This window comes from Polyodon spathula, chromosome 3 (assembly GCF_017654505.1).
Source record: "Polyodon spathula isolate WHYD16114869_AA chromosome 3, ASM1765450v1, whole genome shotgun sequence".
In the NCBI taxonomy this organism is placed as follows: Eukaryota; Metazoa; Chordata; class Actinopteri; order Acipenseriformes; family Polyodontidae; genus Polyodon; species Polyodon spathula.
The window spans coordinates 4209057-4228851 of NC_054536.1; the positions used below are offsets into that span (position 1 = coordinate 4209057).

General features: G+C 37.8%; 1 protein-coding gene across 12 annotated transcripts in view; it reads right to left on the bottom strand.

Annotated features, from left to right (window-relative positions):
• Nucleotides 1–19795, bottom strand: part of LOC121310568 (disco-interacting protein 2 homolog C-like) — a 166246-nt gene that overhangs the window by 31833 nt on the left and 114618 nt on the right. For 7 of the 12 annotated variants that reach the window (XM_041243674.1, XM_041243676.1, XM_041243667.1 and 4 more), the window contains 12 exons: nt 16183–16293; nt 13281–13316; nt 10082–10205; nt 9450–9559; nt 6831–6933; nt 6438–6502; nt 5914–6007; nt 4560–4679; nt 3622–3736; nt 3125–3264; nt 2237–2373; nt 1400–1608 (listed from right to left, as the gene is read on the bottom strand). In XM_041243674.1, the coding sequence (XP_041099608.1) occupies nt 1400–1608; nt 2237–2373; nt 3125–3264; nt 3622–3736; nt 4560–4679; nt 5914–6007; nt 6438–6502; nt 6831–6933; nt 9450–9559; nt 10082–10205; nt 13281–13316; nt 16183–16293 (1364 nt within the window). The remainder of the gene's footprint in view (nt 1–1399; nt 1609–2236; nt 2374–3124; nt 3265–3621; nt 3737–4559; nt 4680–5913; nt 6008–6437; nt 6503–6830; nt 6934–9449; nt 9560–10081; nt 10206–13280; nt 13317–16182; nt 16294–19795) is intronic. The other 5 variants (XM_041243677.1, XM_041243675.1, XM_041243671.1 and 2 more) reach the window with 1 other exon arrangement.

Genomic DNA, 19795 nt, shown 5'->3' on the forward strand with positions numbered 1-19795 from the left:
TTAGTAACGTGAAGACATAGATAAACATTTCTCTGGAGTGACTCTGCAAACTTTAAAACCAGTATAACAGCAGCACTCTAACAACAATGTCATAGGTATAAAAAAGGCACCTGCATCACTGCACAAACAAGGGTCCTCGCAATCCCCTTCTCAAATGATTGTAAAGTGTTCTGTGCCCCAGAACAAAGTGAGTGTATGACATGATTGTTTGAAATGTCTTCTGCAGCTCTTATGGGGGAGTGTGTAAAGAGGAAGCGGTTGCACACACCCATAACAACGTTAGATCTCTTTGATTTGGCCTTTTACTCGTGAGCAGTTTGGAGCTCTTTTGTCTTGCTGTTTTTTGTTGTAAAGCACCCTGGGATGATTGCACATGAAAGACACTATATGAATGAAGTCGGTACGGTATGGTAGTGTTTAATATTCTAGAGCTGCGCTTTACTGTTCTTGGCACCTTGTTCTACTAATGCTAGCTATCTGCTTGTGGTCTGGAGGCTGTCAGACGAGAAGTTAAGGGAGGCCCCCATGGGAAACAGGAGTCACCCTTCTGACATTCCCATCTGAGTCTCCTCAGCAAGCACTGTCTTACACATGATGAAAAATCAAGTACCTTGTGTAAATGTATTGTACAGCACTATCTATCATGTGTTTCATTGAGCCATGTGTGATGTTTCAGATTATGGAGTGCCGTATTGAGAATAATAAATGGAACGCAGTCAATCACACATTCCATCAAGGTGTTCTGTGACATTTATATTTATGAAATATCACAGAATCTACAGGGCAATAATTCTGCAGGCTGCGTTCTTTTCCTTGTACAAACATAGATAGATTTTACCCTATATAAAAAAAAGAGATAATGCTTTTTATTTCTTTTTAACAAACTAAACAGGAAAAGAGAAGTTTGTCACAGATTTTAAAATGAATAATAATAATAAAAAATAAACATTTAAAGTAGTTTGTATTTTAGTAGTAGCTTGTGCTATTTTAACAGAAGGCTTGAGGAAGCAAGTGATTGCGTAGGTGATCCTTCACAGGTCTGACAGTATATTTTTTGTTGCTATGGGCCTTGCTTCAATCATAGGTACTATTCATGTATTATACTATTGTAGACTAATACACTGTAATAGCAGCCCAGTGGGTTTCAGATCAGCACTTGGATTACCTTACCTACAGGTATCACAAGATAGTCCAAGACTAGTACTGGCGTCTGTGAAGCCAGCTGTTAGTATTTATAGGTGTATTCAATGCTCGGAATGTTTCCTGGGTATATTTCACTGGTTCTTTACTTGACAATTGAAGATGGCTGTTATTCCGTGTTCTGTGTTAGCACAGTTGTTGAGTAAATGAATACAGGCTATATTTATTTCTTATTCTGGTTTTTACACTGGAAACCAACCTTCCCCTGTAGACAAATTTCATGGGTTCCACAGCAAGCGCCGTCGCTACAATATCATCAGCGTTGTGTCTCCGGCCACTGACCACCATCAGCCCGTCCATTTTCCCTGCGATAAACACCAGCCCCCCCGGGCCTATGAACCCTAGTAACCCAGTCCTGGCAAACGGGTATTCACTGACGGGCGCCCCAGAGCTGCACATTGGGAATACCTGCCAGAAAACAAAGACCAGAATATATAATCACACCAGCCTGCAATGCATGCTTTACCATCAGCCAGCTGGCTTGAAAACATAAAATGAGTTATAATGCAGCTTCATTCAGGAGCTATGTGGAGGAAAAGATTGAAGAAATCACAAAATCCAAGTCTGAAATTGTATGCAGGCACACATATGGACTAGCAAATAAATCATCATCATTAAAACAAAGGGTGTTATATACAATATATATTTTTGTTTCTATAATTTTTCGTATTTTTGATAATATATGATACTGTATAATACACTGCTGAATGTTTTTTTTTTTTTTCCCCTGTGCAATTAACGCAGAAACGACCCGAGTAATCTAATTATTCCCAAGTGTTAATGCGTGAGAGCTCCTTACCAATTACAGAAGATTAAACATACCGTCTAGGAGTATGGTGAGTTTTACATTTCTAATAAAAGCTATACTCCTTTTTCTGTTTTTTAATAAGCCAGTTCAATTCCTATTTAAAATCTAAAGACACCTTGACAGAAAGCAAATCCGTCTCAGGTACAATACCATCTCTGTTGCAGCGCATGCCTGCTCACCTTGTCCACCGCGAATCCCTAAAGGGAAAGTAAATGGAGGTTTCCTCACCTCAAAGGTGTTCTTGGTCATGCCTGAAAGGCCGTAGTAGGATGTACCGCTAGCAATGGAGCACACACACAGCTCTCCGATTTCATCCGTCCTGCATATCTGAGGGACCCCATCCGGTTTCACCACACACATGAGCCCTGGAAACACCAGACAACACTTAGTAACAAAGTATAAAATCCTTTGGAAAGGAAAGGAAACTGCTGAGGGGAAATTAGCTTGCTCCATTCATACAGCCAATGTTGCAGAATGAACACAATCCTTCCCATCCACTGCACATGGACTGGGGCTCAAGTGACTGTGCATCTTTTAACCAGAATCGATCTATTTATAACAAGATCCAAACGAACAGGCCTGTAATACATGTGAATATTCTTTTTTTACTCGTGTCCATTGTCCATGCATACAACTGACACGATAAATAATAAGGAACATAGAATATAGCATGTAGGGGGAGCTGTAGTGAAACCCATATCACGTGGCTATTTAACACTGAGTGATATGTTAATGCCTCAAAGATGCAGCTGTAACATTGCTCTTAGTCAATGAACCATCTGCTATGCACACGCTGTATGGGCTTTAACAGCAATTATTCTTTGCGTCATTGTGTCCCCATGACTTATTCTGTACCAGTGCCATAAATCTGAACCCTGTACTGTATAGGCTACAGAACATTCCCCAAACCTGCAGACGCTACTTTACAGGACAGTGACTGCCCATGTATATCTGTGTAATTAAACTGCATGCACTACACTGTGCATAACAGACACAATCATGCAGTTCCATGCATGTAATAAATAAAAGCATGTGTTAAATGTATACAATATATTGTTACATGGTTATTATAATGCCTGAAAATCTCAGGAAGCTGAGAAGAAAATGTCCATTTACCTCCTGGCATGACTGTGCCAACATCCTGCACTGTCAGAACAGACAGCTTTTCTTCAGAGTCCACCCTGATCACCCCATAGCTCAGTCCCTGCATAGACAGGACTCCCCTGCCAGGAGGCTGATTACTGTCATCTGTTGGCCTGCAAAACACACACAGGTTTCCAGATTATACTGGGAACAATTTATCACTGTTTTAATCAAAAGGGAACTCACACACACAGAATGAAAATTCACAGTGCCCCCAGCTCTTGTACTGTATTGCACAATCTGCAGTGAGATCTCATTGTGATACTCTAAAAGCCTTATCAGTGCATCACACAAGGAAACAAAAAGGAAGAAAATCTACAATGTCACCAACATTTTCTTTAAAGCAAATACAGAACGACTTTCTAAATCTCAAGCAATTACCCACTCTCAGCAAAAATTAGGAGGATTACAGAGTGGTATAATAATTTAAAATAATGTCCATATTACCCTCCCCCCCTCTGCTCCCATACCTTCGAATAGCCACAGTGAGAGCCTCGGGAGAGCTGGCACATGGACAGATGACCTCTGGACGCAGCCCTTTACTCTGGAAGACATTGAGGAATGCATCGCACGAAGAAATTGACCCTGAGGAAGAACATTGGGGGATTGACTTGAAAGAGCCCAATAACTTCCATAATAAAAAAAGATTTATGTTACTCCATTACTATAGTGTATCTCTCTTATTTTGTGCTAACAATATTCAAGCAATATATGAACATAAAGTGAACTAGATTTTAAAAAAAGTAGCCTGCTCAGAAGTCAGCGATTTATCTATCCAAGTCAACTACGATTTCTTGTGAAAAAAAAAAAAAAAAAAAAAACTGACAGTAATGGTTGTTACTTGTGGCAAAAACCTCTAATGATCTCAAGTAGCTTTATAGTGCATTGCTTTAGTTTCAACTCACTGATAGAAATACTGTATACTTGCAGTACATTGTCGCTGTGCTTGTAATCACATCCTAAAAGGACACTTATTCTGTGTGATGCATCATCTTGTCTCATCTAGCCCCTCAAGCAATCCCAGACATGCTATATTTATTATACCTCCACTTTCTCCAGCGATAACAGTGTCAAAACAGCAATGCTTCATTGGTTAGGTGTTTCAACCAGTTATCGACTGTGACCAAGAGAGTAACTGAATACAGCTATAAGTATTTTATGTCAAAGCCAGCAGTCTTTATCATTGATAGGACCAAAGATTAAAAACAATATTGTTCTTCAAAAGTCAATTTTTACTGGATGATTTCTGTATTAAAATTGACTGTGAAGTGAATTTGAAAGCAATATTTCAGGGATGTGGTGTTAATCCTCTGGAAATGGAAAAGACACAGAAAATACAGCAGTCAAGTCAAAACTATACAGTAGCATTCATTTGTTTTGTTTTTTTTCCAGATTATTAGTAACTCACAAGGATTGGATCCATCAGCCACTATTAACATCCGCAGGGAGCACAGGTTCACATCCCTTTGGTCTCGGTGTGCCACCAGGGCCCAGTGCATGTCTCTCGATTTCACACATGCCACTTTTGCTAAAAGCAGAGACAGAGGTACAATTAGTTTCATTTTCCCTCGCATTGGTTTTCATTAAAAGGTAAACATTACACATTTTCAAAAATACTTTTAGAATATGTTTAAGCACATGTACTGTTTTTTTGTTTTTTTTTATAACCCTAGAAACCATTTTTAACTATTTCACCAGTTCTAATAGCTGAATTTTTTAAGTGGGGTGATTTGAAACACACCCACACACCCACACCCCCAGGAATATTAAGTAAGCATGATAAATAATAATCAAAGTTGAACCAACAATAGAGAACTCACACACTGCAAGAGGATACGATAACAATAGAGAGCGATTGAGAACACACACACTGCAAGAGGGTACGATAACAATAGAGAGTGCTGGAGAACGCACACACTTGCAAGAGGACACCATAACAATAGAGAGCGATGGAGAACACACACACTGCAAGAGGATACGATAACAATAGACAGCGATGGAGAACACACACACTGCAAGAGGATACGATAACAATAGAGAGCGATGGAGAACACACACACTGCAAAGAGGATACGATAACAATAGAGAGCGATGGAGAACACACACACTGCTACGATAACAATAGAGAGCGATGGAGAACACACACACTGCAAGAGGATATAGAGAGGATACGATAACAATAGACAGCGATGGAGAACACACACACTGCAAGAGGATACGATAACAATAGAGAGCAATGGAGAACACACACACTGCAAAAGGATACGATAACAATTGAGAGCGATGGAGAACATACAAATTGCAAGAAGATACGATAACAATAGAGAGCGATGGAGAACACACACACTGCAAGAGGATACGGTAATTACTGTAAAAATGTAGATGATGTAAACAATTTAATTTTTCCTGCAAACAAAACACGAAAGCCTGAAGACTGCATCAGAAAATGATACTGGGATGACATATGTTATGTCATGTGTTAATTGAAAAAAAGAAGAACAGTACAATACTTGTGAAACAGTTAAAGTGAACAATTAAAACACGTTGAACTTTACTCCTTTAGGCTGATTGGTTGACAATATGAACACCATCTCAGTTCAAGGCACTGATGGTATTGTTTCCAACTATTAGTGCTCCACATGTTACAGAATGTACTGTCCACAAACTCTGACATGTTTATTTTCCAACACAATGCCAGCTTTTTAAACTGTTAAAACAAAATAACATTTATTTTCATAGAAATGAACAAAAGACTTGCATACCCTTGTACTGGCACACTTTTTGTATCCAGGAAAGAGGGTTGACCTTCATAAGGGAATACGGGATACTGATAACGTGCATCATGTTCATGACACTCTGAAAAGGGCCAAAGGATCCATTGGAGACAATCAGTTGCAATATAATTACATTTATTAGCTGGAACATGTACAGCTTTATTGCACAATGGGTCAAGGTTCATTAAGGTTGTATTAAAACAGGACCCCTACAAAGGTATTAACTGTCACATTATAATATCATTACACAAGTGTATAGTGATGGAGTGTGGCTAACCAGAGCTTACAATCACAAACATGTCCCTGTGTGATGGATACTGTACACTGAAAAATAGTGCTGAAATGCACTGATCTCTAGATGGGGTTGGGTGAGCGCTGGAACAAAATAGGGCATCTCCTACAATTACCCTCCCTAAACACTTTCCTCTGAGAAACTGCTGGAAAACAAATTCAATAACAACAATAATAATAATAATAATAAGGCCATTTTCTCTGCAGTAAATTTAGCTTACCGTGAGAATGCCGTGCCAGAGCCCAACATCCTTCTTAAAGTCCAATACATTCACAATGGTCTCAGCTGTTAAACAGAAAAATGTGACACGCAGAAAAGGAATGTTGTAAGACTGAAATCTCTGTTAAGAAATTATTACATTTAAAATGCGATCTTAATAATAATAATAATAATAATAAATACATGCACTGTAAAAAAACTCAATACACCAATTAGCCATTTTTACGGGGGTCCATGTAAAATACATTTCGCAATGAAAGAACAACAACTCTCTAGTATAAATAGTTCTGGGCGTCAGTAACATTAAGGTTTCAGATAACTAGACAGAAATAAATCACAATAAATAAATCACTCTCAAGACAACAGTAACTTGCAAAGAATAATCCAGACCCACCTTCTGTGTATCCGCAGGCCTGGGTCAGCGCCTGACAATGAGTCAGCAGTGCAATTCTCGTCACAGTCACTCCCAGCACACTTCCATCTTTACAGGTCTTGTACTATTGAATCATGGGTAAATACTGTCACGCCTTAAAACAGCAAGTACCTTCAAATGGCGTTTTATTGATTTGTTCAGTTTTATTTCTTATGCGTGACTGGTTTGAGGATTCTCCGATGTTTAATTATTATAATGTTCTCTACATCTGCCTGGCCTTGAACTTGTTTTGAGCCTGTCTGGAGAGTTCTAACTGCCTAGCACTGGACAGACTTCCTCATTTCATTCATACCGTTTGAAAATGTGACCTTTCAACTCTGCTGGCCCAGCCTATCAACGTGTAAAGAGAGAGAGACCAGCCAAGGTAAAAAGTGATTTGATTTGAGTGCAATTATAAAGTCTGTTCTTTTAGACTGTACCAGACAAGCTCACAAAAAGGTAAAGATAGAGAAACATTATGATAATAACGCAATAAATAATAACTCAATACTGGATCAACAGAACCCAGAGCCATACAATTACAAGCATCATACAAAGGCAAAGGAAACATGAAGTCAGATGACATGTGAAGCTTTTTACTGTAACATACACTTTACACATCATTGCTCGTAAACACATTGCAGTAGTATAAGAACTGTTCATGGGAGTGCGGCGAGGTGTGCCGTCAAAATAGCAGTGAGAATTAAAGGAAGGACAGGGGTGCCATTACCGTCACTTCATTGTATCAGATAGTTTGGAACAGATGAAAATGACACATTATGATTAGTTAAACTTTTTAGCTCTCCTAAATTAACACTATTTTAAAACGCATACTATAGGGTGCTATAGGATAAAGTACAAGTGGATTTTCACCCCATTTATGGTCATCGTAGCCAGAAAGCACGTTAATAGGCAGCTACTCTGACCTCTGGTGGCGTGGGTATCCGCTTGTATCATACAGATCCCTATGCAATATAATGCATCAGCGGTTCTCAATGTCTATTTGGTTGGGACCCCCTTCAAAGTGACTTTGGTCGGGTGCGTCCCCCATACTGAAATACACATTTTATTTCTAACAATGAAACTGTATCTAAATCAGGAAATACATGACTACAAAGCAAAAAGTCATACTGGAGTATTATTAATGTGAGAACAGTTTCCAAATGCAGCGTCTGCTTCTTTCAAGAAGGACTGCTGCCATGCATGGTAGCCATCCCATACAGGATGAGTCTTAAGTCCTTCCATGACTTCTGAAACCTTACCCTGACCCCCGGGATGAGAACCCTTCTATAACAAATGCAATGGGAGCACCCTGAACGAACGTTCTGGCAGAGCATACACAGCTATGGACGAGTGCCTTGCAAAGGACAGCACCATAGCCAGTTATTTTTGTGAGCAGACATTTTTATTTATTTATTTATTTTAAGTGGGTAAACATAGAAGAAAGTCAAGCCTTATTTGGACATAGTGGATTCTAAGAAACTCTTAAGAAAATTGATGTTAGGAACACTGAGGGTGGGGGAAGCTGCATATAACTGAGCTGGTGGCGCCTGTTCATTTAATATGGCACATCCATGAAAATGGGACCTCATTTGGAACAGGCTATTAAAAGACCAAGCATTGCCGCAGTTTTAGATTCATCCACTACATTACTTTTCTGTCAATGAATGAATTCTACACCCAATTAAAACGTACATAATTTAGTTATTACTAGACGGATAAATACACATGACATTGTAACTATGTATCACTCTGCAGCAAACACCCAGTAACATGACTTTTAGAATAGTTACATGGTGGTATGTGATATTGAAACAGTCACCTCAAATATCAGCTTGCTGCTGCTCAAACATAAGCACGGTTCAAACCAAGTGCTTGGGTATATTTATTTTATGTAAGAAACTAAATAACAAAACATCAGTCAATATTTAATGTAACACCTTCATTACACAAAGAGTTGCAAGATCTAAGCAGGAGCTGATCTTAATACAGCTACCTTTAAACTGTACACTCTTGCCTACTGGTGTTTGTTTGACTCTCATTAATACCAATAAAATCCATAAAAACCAGTGGAGCAAGTTCTACAGAGTAGCAGGTTCTTGCATGTTTTTAAACAGGTGGTATTTAGGCTGTTTAGATCAGTAAAACAGACCCTACATTGTATTGTTTTATTAATCTGGTATGTACTTGCATACTACTGTATATGCACATTTGTACCAGGCATCTAATGTATAAATATCTGCTTATCTGTGAACAGGCTTCCTTCAGCACAAAGAGCGAATGTGCTTTTATTTGTGATAATAAAGTATGAGTCAATTGTTAGGTTTTATCTTCCAGGAAAGGTTATGAAAACGTGCACCACGTAGCATTCACTGTGACTATCAACTTCACCACTGAATTCCCTTACAGAAGACGATGATAATAATAATAATAATAATAATAATAATAAATACGTTTTTATTTTGTATAGTGCCTTTCATTAAAACAAATCCCAAAGCACTTCACAGTAAAAAATAAATAAATAAATAAATAAAACATAAATATACATTATTATAAGATATATATAAGATGTAGTCTTATTATTATGTCAGCTCCTCTCACCTCGATGTAGGCAGTGTCATTATTTGCATCCTTGATATGTGGGAACCAGTCTCGGGGAGGTTTGGACAAGTGTTTTGATTCTGTGACAAACCATAGCAGCTTTGGCCACCCTGGGAACAAAAACATACAGATGCGCTCCTTAACATCTTGCGTGAATGAAACACTCGTACACCACCTACAAATATCTGGTGAACGTGCCGCACTATACAGCAGTCGTCTACTTCACGTCGGCCCACAATTCTCCAACCTCCTCTCTGCAAGACAGTATCCCCGTTTAGAATGAAAATGGCATGTCCTTACCTGTCCAACAGTCTCAGTGAAGAAGAATGGACAAACAAAAAGGATGGCAAAAAATGGGTTTTTAAACAATGTTTAAACTAAAAGGGGCAAAGAAACGAAGGACTAAAATAGGTGCATACTGTTCAACTGGGGAGACTTTTAGGAAGTATCTCAAGTAACTGCTGGTGTCTCAAATATGGGGTGTTTTTTAATCAGAAAACCAACCTTACAGTAGATTAAACCATGAAAGTAAAAACGTATTAGAACTCAAATGCTAACACAGCTTACCAGTGAGTTACAGAGAATGGCCTGAATGATGAGTTGCTCTTTGTATGGAGGTTCCTTCCTATTACCTTTAAACTGTGGTATCTCCCCCGTCGGGCTCTTAGGCAGTCCTTTATGGCAAGCGTCACTAGTCAAGGCTACAGTGACTCCACAGCTTCCCAACAGAAACCCAATCTGTTGGCTCCCCGCATCCTAGAAGAGATCGAAATGTTCTTCAGTGTTATGCATCTCCTATAATAAAGACACAGACTGAATAAAAACAAGGCAAATCCATTACATCATATCAGAGGATGTGACTAAAATAACAGAATACCGTGTAACATTAAAAAAAAAAAAAAAGCTGGTCTCGTATGGACTACAGTAGATTATCATTTTTTATTCCACACGACTCTGCTGCTTTTGTAAGGTCTAACTTGAAAACTTCTCATCACTTTAGTTCTTTCTCCCTTTGCTCAGTCATCTCACATGATATCAATCACTCAATATTCCATTTAAAAAATGCTATTTTGGAGTCAGGGCATGAATATTTAACCAGCCAAATGGCCGAGGAGTGATTTAGCATAAATGCCTCTGGTGTGGGAGTCCACAGTTCTGAGAAATAATCAAATGGATGAATTTATGAATTTCAACCTCAGATTCTGTTTATTTTTTCTTGATCTTCAGTCCTTTCTTCTGTGCCACACAAAGCAGATTCACATTTTAAAATGTAATATTCAGTGACAGGCGGAACACAGTGTGATTAAAGGTCCTTTTGCTCTGTTATCAACTGATTATATTTACTGTAATTTTTTTTTTTTGGTAACTGTGCATTTTATAGCGTTCATCACAAACTGCCATGACTACAGACAAAAGGCAAGGGAGCTGTACTGCACTCAGTTTGAATCTGATTCTTCTTTTAGTTATTGGTATTAAGAAATGCCTGCTGAGATATCCAAGTCCAATATAGCTGTTTATATAAACGCTATGAATCATGCAATTGCACTTCATTCATAAAAGAAAAGAAACACAAAACAGGATTGATTAACAGGTGCAATACAAAAATGAAACGGCTCGAGTTTCAATGAATCAAAGCCCTAAATGCAGTCCTGAATAAGATAATCAATGTTTTTAGAGGACAAAGCCGAGGACAGCAGCCTAACAGGAATGTGTCAATCTCAACCCAATCAACAGCGACATGTGGTAGACAGACGGAGTCACGTTTATAGAATCAACATTATTTTTTATCTTGCCAGGATCATGCCTCACTGTGAATAAATGGTTCCCAGCGCTGAAAAGGCACATTAAAAACTATACACAGTCATCTTTCTTTATGAACACAGTTTTGTTACATTAACATATATTATACTCTATGAGACTTTATATTGTCAAGGTTAACAAGGTGTTGTGGGTTACACTGAATGATATGATGCTGCTAATCAATGGGCAATTATGTCAAATTTGGACTGTAAATTATCCTTTATAGTTTATTTCAGCTTTTAAATGAATCATTTTGAGCAGTGCAGTTTATATAATACAAAGAACAGCTATGGACACAAGTTTTGCACCACCATCTATATAGAATTAACACATTTTGCTTCATAAAGTGGAATGAAATCTGCTGAATAACGTTATGTTAACATATTGAATTACATACCACTTTGTAGTTTTCTATATACATAACGAAAAAATGACAAATTGAAAAATGTGACAATTCAAAATCTAACATGAAATACTGTACTGCCATTATGTCTTATGGTAGACTTTTGCAATATCGTTCTGTAGTTTACTATTATTATTTTATTTTAATTATGTCCACACAGAGCAATGTGACATAGCCACATTGAGAAACAGAGAGAGCGTCCCACAATGAGACATAAAACAGGTACTGCAGCAGTTTCAGTATATTACCAACACACTGCCCAAAGTCACATCGGTTACAAAGTGCTGGAACAGCCACATAATTGTTTCCTGAGTCACTCTGCAGGACCACCATCTCGTACGAAGCCCGATGACATCACGGATCAAGGCAGGGATATTGTTTCTTGCAAACAGACCGTTTTATATACTACCAAATAAGGAAGAAAAACAAAGCTATGGTTCCAGCAGTCCTAGCTCATAGAAAACACAGCTTGCTGACCTCAGACTCTATGTCACTTCATTTGGTTAAATCGGCTGATTGAGGGTCAAGTTATGCTGTACAGTACCTCTTGTCCTGAAAAGCAGTTCCAAGGAATCTTAGAGCTTCAGCTGAAATATTAGTAACACACCTGTTGTAGGATACCAGCTGCTTGCAGTATAGATGATGTGAGCTACATAAACGTAAACCTCATATACAGGAGACGACACACACTTATAACATATCCCAGTAGCTACACCTTGCACAGTACGGGACTGTTTGAAAACCCCAAGTACTGCACTCTGCTTTCTTGACATTAGGGACAGCTCTGCATGTTATAGTTTAACAACTGAGCCAAAAACAATGTTTTCATTACTTGATACAATCCGTATTATGCTGTTCTTACAACACCTTTAAATACTTTCACTTTAAAGTTATTTACTGTCTATTCTACCCCGCTCATAAAGTGTATTCAATATTATACTCTGGCCTACTAATATTTAGATAATGTAAACTTCACAAAACATGCAGTATATGAGCGTACAGATATGGCAGCAAACTTGCAAACGTTTCAATGATGTAACACCAAGAGTTTTGAAATGTAAGTTGAAGGTGAAAATCAAAAGTACTCACTATTAGGGTAACGGTTACCCTAAAAATATCAGAATTAAACAAAAAAGAAAGATCATATTTGGGTGGGATAATTGCTGATCATATATCTCATACATATGATCACACCTGCTGGAAAGTCTATTAAAATTATCTGATATTACATGTGGTTTCATCCTGGTCAATAAACAAAAAGTGAGGTTACAATACAAACTTCTTAGAAACAAATTACTATTTTTTTATTTAGTTATTTTGTATTTTTAAAGCTAAAGGGACACAGAACCACGTTTTCAGGGGCAGTGGCTTGAAACCTGGTTTCAGGAGACCTAGTCTGAGGCAGCTTTGCTGTATCAAACTCCAAGTCTCCCCTGCTGTGCCATGAAGCAAACTGGAATAAAACTAAGTTCCAATCCACAAAGTGGCTTTGTGTTCACTCAGCTTAAGAATAGCATCTGAAAGTAAATTACTGTCAGATCATTTAAGACAGGTTTAGATTTTGGACTCCAAAATGTATTTTTTTTAAATCTTTCTGTTAAAAACCCATAGCACATGGAAGAGTGTACCTGTATCATTCTGACTTCCCCAGCAGGTGTCGGTCTCTGTAAAGTTTAAATTAAACATTTTATTTTCTGTATAGTGCAACCTTTATATAAATAGTTTCCCTATTTAGCACATGCTTTAGCGTAGTGTTGCACAGACATTTTCCATAGATTTGCATACAATACATTCGGTATATTCAGTATAATGGCAATTATCTTCCTATTTGAAGACTTTCAGCACAGAAAAATATGACATTTTAGTGTTACTGAACAGTATTTTTAAAATGTTTAAACTGCCTTACAAATTAAAATCAGTCATCCTTTTTTTTCTAGTTTCTTCATTGTTTTCCATACAATAATTATTATCTACTGGGTCATGTAAATTAGAATGGTTTTACTTGTGTAAGCATTCATTTTGTATCACTTTTTTATGATTGTTTTGTAACAGTTTTTTCCATTTAATGATTTGTCTCTTGTCACTGGTTTTATGTTATTTTTTTCAGGAAAAATTGTAAAATTAGATTAGATTATATCCCAGTTAAATGCATACATTTGAATTTGTTTTATTTTAATTAATTTTAAAACAGTAATTAAAGCACTATGAAGAGAATTGAAATAGCTGATGTTTTGCTAATAATCCAGGGATGTTGTCTCTACAGTATAGGGGGAGCAAGCCAGGATGAGCTGAAGGACTCAGCCGATTTGTGTCTCTGACTACACAATGAAGCAGTAAAGAGAGGGGGTGCCCACGGCCTGGAAGTATTTACTGTAAATCCAGTATATGGCTTGGTTCTTTGGTGACAGCATCATGTAAACAGAAAGGCTGGCCGGTTCATATGAATTGATTGTTCACAGCAGGAGGCAATGACAGCCTCCGTGCTCACCCTGGTGAGGACATGGATCTCCAATGTTAGGAATCTCCCTGCTACACTGATCCTTGTGTAGCTGTGGTTACCACCAAGAAAGAAAAAGAGGTGGCTATCAACTCATACACATACTTTATATATAAATTTTTGCTCAAAAGAGCCGACTTCCCAGCATTCCGGTAAGTTTATCATACCTTCAAGAGAAAGTTTGTTTGAAAACTGACAGTTGTAGGCTTTTGATGCCATGGTACCAGTAACTACATTGCTTTATTTCTATGTAAATCTATTCATGTGCTTGTGATCCATGTATGTAAAACTACAGGTATGAAGTATGAACTGCAGGTCCCATGTATTCCTGCTCTTGTGTAATAGTGTCTATCTATTGTCCCATCAGTGTGTTTGTTCAACTTCCAAATCCCACCCTACAATGTGACTTTCTATGTGATGAATGTCCAGCTATACAAATGTATGAATGTACTGAAGAAATGTGATATATATATATATATATATATATATATATATATATATATATATATATATATATATATATATATATTTTTTTTTTTTTTTTTTTAATAATAGATTATATCAATTTAATTACAGAATATTTTCTTAAATCACTCTGCAAAATATCCGACTCGTGACGTATTAATGCATGCAGAGTATAAAGACAGCCACAGTCTGTTGCATTTTAGAAGCTGCAGCAGCTTTTAAATCCTGTTTATCAACAGTAGTACGCAACAGATTTTTAGTCAAACCTAACAAAAATTGTTGACAGTGGTCAAACAGGTTTACACGTAATTAAGAGTCGATAGGAGGAAGCTAACTTTGTGTAGCACTCACCGAATACAGCACCTGTACTGCCACTGTCCTCAATGAAACTACCTCGGGGAATTGTTCACAAGAAACAAATAGAAGGAGCAGGGCAGCAGCTTTTAGCTAACAGTCTTTCATTTATTTATCTGATTTAAATGTTTCTTTGGAGTACCTGAATAGAATTACAAAAGCAATTTTCTCTTAAGTTTCATAATCAAGAGCCCGATAATAGGTTGTTGCCTTGGTAACCATTAAAAACAGGGACAATCTGCAAATCTATCCTCTTTCTTTTATTTCGTGGCAGCTTACATACGTTTTTAACCTTATACAGGTGTTTGTAAATAAGCAAAAACAAGTACTGTGTCTAAAGAAAGATCTGTCCCATGCTATACTATTACTATCCTGCTCTTTTCAAAAAGTCATGCAGCAGAAGTCAAACAAAATTCCTCACAGGCAGCCTGCGCTGCTTTTTAGTAACTTTGCCGTGATACAAATTATATGTGGAAAAGACATTCTCATGCATTGAAAAGCCGCAAGGTGCCGTGTTGCACTGAAAAGCCGCAGGGTGCCGTGTTGCACTGAAAAGCCGCAGGGTGACGTGTTGCATTGAAAAGCCGCAGGGTGACGTGTTGCATTGAAAAGCTGCAGGGTGACGTGTTGCACTGAAAAGCCGCAGGGTGACGTGTTGCACTGAAAAGCCGCAGGGTGACGTGTTGCACTGAAAAGCCGCAGGGTGACGTGTTGCACTGAAAAGCCGCAGGGTGACGTGTTGCATTGAAAAGCCGCAGGGTGACGTGTTGCACTGAAAAGCCGCAGGGTGACGTGTTGCATTGAAAAGCCGAGGGGTGACGTGTTGCTTCTATAAAATAATAAAACAAAGATACAACTGATAATTAAATGCGGAATGCGGGATAGATTTTCTTCAAGAAAAACCCTTTACCCCACAAATCAAGACACATCTGTTTGCATTCTGAAAAGGGATGGAGAGACAAAATCCAAAACGAAACGGGTCACACAGGCCTTGCTGCTTCATTAAGACATGGTTTCATCCTCAATTTATCTTTCTTATGACCCAGTCTGGTTTTAATATCTATTGGTATGGAAATGCCAAGAAAGAATGAGTGGAGGTTTTGATAGTGCTCACAAACACAGGGCCTGACACAGTCTTGGAGTGTTCTCCCTGTGCTGGCTGTGGCAGTCCTGTGTTTCTAAGGACAGCAGAGTTTATGTACTGGTTTTCTTACCTTTCTCGTTAGTGGCACTTCAATGGGCACTGGAACAACTTCTGCCAGTAAACAGCCATAAAATGCCACCATGAAGGCAGCAGGGTCATTGTTGGGAAACACAAGAGCTACCTAAAACAATAATGATAAAAACACAAAAGAGAGATTTGAGTATTACCGGTAATGCTCCCAAAATCAAGTTCCATTTTGAACACAATGGGATGCACTGATTCATGGTAACCACGGTATATTTTTGTGGGGTCCTCTGCTTTCAGCTATACACAGGATCAAACAAGCATGCACCTACTACCTGCTACGACTTCCAGCGGTAAATGGTTACAGATCTTCAAACTCTGCAATAACGCAAGATGCAAAACAAAAATAAATACATAGAGAAGCATTTCTTCTCCAAATGGTGTTTGTAATACAAATAGTTTATATATATATATATATATATATATATATATATATATATATATATATATATATATATATATATATATATAATTATGGCACCATGTGATTGAAACAAGAGAGACTGAAAAACAGTTCTAAGTTAAAAGCAAAAAAATAATACATTACCTTTACTTGAACCAAGTGATGTTCTTTCCACAACTAGCAAAAACACATTTTTACAATACATATTTCTATAGCACCCAATTAATCCATTAAATTAAAAACAGTCTAAAGCAAAATCTAATAAAACAGAAATTTAAAGAGACACAAAATGTGATTTTAATAGTAAAATCTAAAACCCTACAGTAAGACACTAGTTTGTACATATCAATTGGAATTAAAAAAGAGAAAAACTGCTTATTTTTAAAATTAGAAAACCCTAAAAAGCCAGCAGTAGTTTTTAGTACTTTGTAGTTTACAACAAAACAAATACAAAAGATCCACCTGAGAGCGCCTTTGTAAAGTGTTTCTAGAAATGAAGTTAAAAATATAAAAGCAGTGTGTTATATTCACTTTATAAATGAGCCTTTCACAACTACATCTGAGTTCAAATCTTATTCAATTCTATTTGGGTAGATTGTTACTCAGCCTAGACACGCACAGTCATTGCCAGATTAAGAAGTCAAGACACACAGACAGGGTTACAGCACAACAATCACTGAACTAAGTACGGTCGTGTCGGTTTATAGAATCCCAAGACAAGCACGTATTTGTTCCCCTTGTTCCGTTTAATGTATTTCTGTATGAGTCTACTAGTCTCAACAGTTGCAAGTTTGTAAGAAAATGATTTTGCTCCCTGAATGCAGAGTATATACCATGACAGAAACTAGGAAACAAGACGTTCCCTACATTGGAGAAAGTGCACCCTACGAATGTTACATTATAGATACTGTAAATGAATCTACAGAAATCTGTGTGGTTTTGAATGGCTTATTGGACATTGTGTTCAGTACTTTCACATGCTCAACATGTCCCACGGGGCTCCACGGCGAGCAGGCTGCTCTTCGCAGTGTTCTTACTGACCTTTTTTCGGGCTCTGTTGAACACATGCTCCTGTTTTTTTTTTTTGTTTTTTTTGAGTAATTGTCATCAAACGTAGAAGGTATTAATCTTGAACAATTTGTTAGGTTTCACACAGAATTTTTAATGGTTCAAGACGAGATCGTTTGCCGTCAATGTATCCGCCTGACAGAGCTGAGGGTTCTGTTGTGCAGTGTGATTAAACCCTGTTATCAGCACCTTTCCATTCCCAGAACGGTGTTTTTCGGTGTGATTACACCCTGTTATCAGCACCTTTCCATTCCCAGAATGGTGTTTTTCAGTGTAATTACACCCTGTTATCAGCACCTTTCCATTCCCAGAACGGTGGTTTTCAGTGTGATTACACCCTGTTATCAGCACCTTTCCATTCCAGAACGGTGGTTTTCAGTGTGATTACACCCTGTTATCAGCACCTTTCCATTCCAGAACGGTGGTTTTCAGTGTGATTACACCCTGTTATCAGCACCTTTCCATTCCCAGAACGGTGGTTTTCAGTGTGATTACACCCTGTTATCAGCACCTTTCCATTCCAGAACGGTGGTTTTCAGTGTGATTACACCCTATTATCAGCACCTTTCCATTCCAGAACGGTGGTTTTCAGTGTGATTACACCCTGTTATCAACACCTTTCCTTTCCCGGAATGGCGTTGTTTCTTCTTTTCGCGCATTCATGATAGTCTTTGAATGTCATCCACTTCTTTCCCAGAGGAGGTATAAGAACTGGCTCTGATAAATCTTCAAAATCTTCCATTTTACTCATTGTGAAACTAAGATGCAGCCAATCAGCTAAAGCATGGGGAGAAAATATTATGGAAAAAAAATGTCATTGCTTTAGGTTATCTGAACTTGTATGCGTAGCCATGCATATCTGTAGGTCACACAACCTCACTTCATATATCCTTTTCCCTTTCAGGTAACAGCTGATCCAATCTGCCATTCTTATCTTTACAAAGCAGCTCAGCAACTGGTATGAAAACACATTCTCATAAGCAACAACAGCCCTGTTGACTGATCTGCTAACCAGACTGAACCACATTCATAAGATGTCTAAACAATTCTTCTGATGAGCATAAGACAGCATTTTATTTACCTGTTGCAAAGCACAACAGTGAATCTCACCCTTGCGAATGCTTCTCTAATCTCAGGTATTTTGTTTTGTGATAAACGGTGCAATTTTGCATGCTGGGAATGATTAAGACAAGCATGCTCTTCAGATCAGCTAAATAGCAACCAGACTGAGACTAGTTTGCAGCAGTGATGACCTCTAACCTTGCATTCAGATGCACTTTGCAATTGCGGAGGTAATGATCCTAAACCGGACTGTGAAAGGATGTGGTATGACGCTCATTAACCTTCAACAAGATCATAAGAAGTGTCAGGTTTCCAATTTGGCTCAGCCGAGGACTCTGAATAGCACTCATTCCTACAGAGTAGATACAATGCAGACAGGATGATCCCAAAGAGATGAATATTGGCAAAATGATTAAGCAGCCAAGATTGACCTTCAGTACATAAAAGCATCATGCTGTGCTAAACATATGGCTTTTTACTGATATTTACATTTGTGAGACTTCCTAAACTACATGAACATAACTTAGATCATAAATGTGAGTGCAAAAGCCATAATAGTAGTACAGTATTTCATGTCTGACTCTGAAATGGCACATTTTTCCATTTTTGTCTTTCATTAAGTACAATTGAAAACTACAAAGCAGTATATAATTCAATATGTTAACATAATATTACTCAGCAGGTTTTACTTGACTTTATGAAGCAAAAGTTAACTGCATAGGGCGATGCTAAACTTTTGGCCATAGCTGTATATTGAATCTTCTACATCACATCATTTTATGGCTGATGATGAGCCATTGTCAATAGAATTCAATAGCAATGACTTTTCTTATTTCTTGAGTGTGATTTTAACATTTTTAAAACAAACTTGTAAGACAATGAAAAGGTAGGCCTTTGTTACCCCGTCTGCTCTTTTCTTTAATTCTCTAGAGTGGGTTCAGATACAGCTTCTTTATCAGAATCCCTTTACTATAATTTGGATCAGACAGATTTCTGGAATCTTATTTCTTTTCTAATCTGTATCATCATTTCTGAGCAGAGATTGGGGGGGGGTCATTATAGTCTA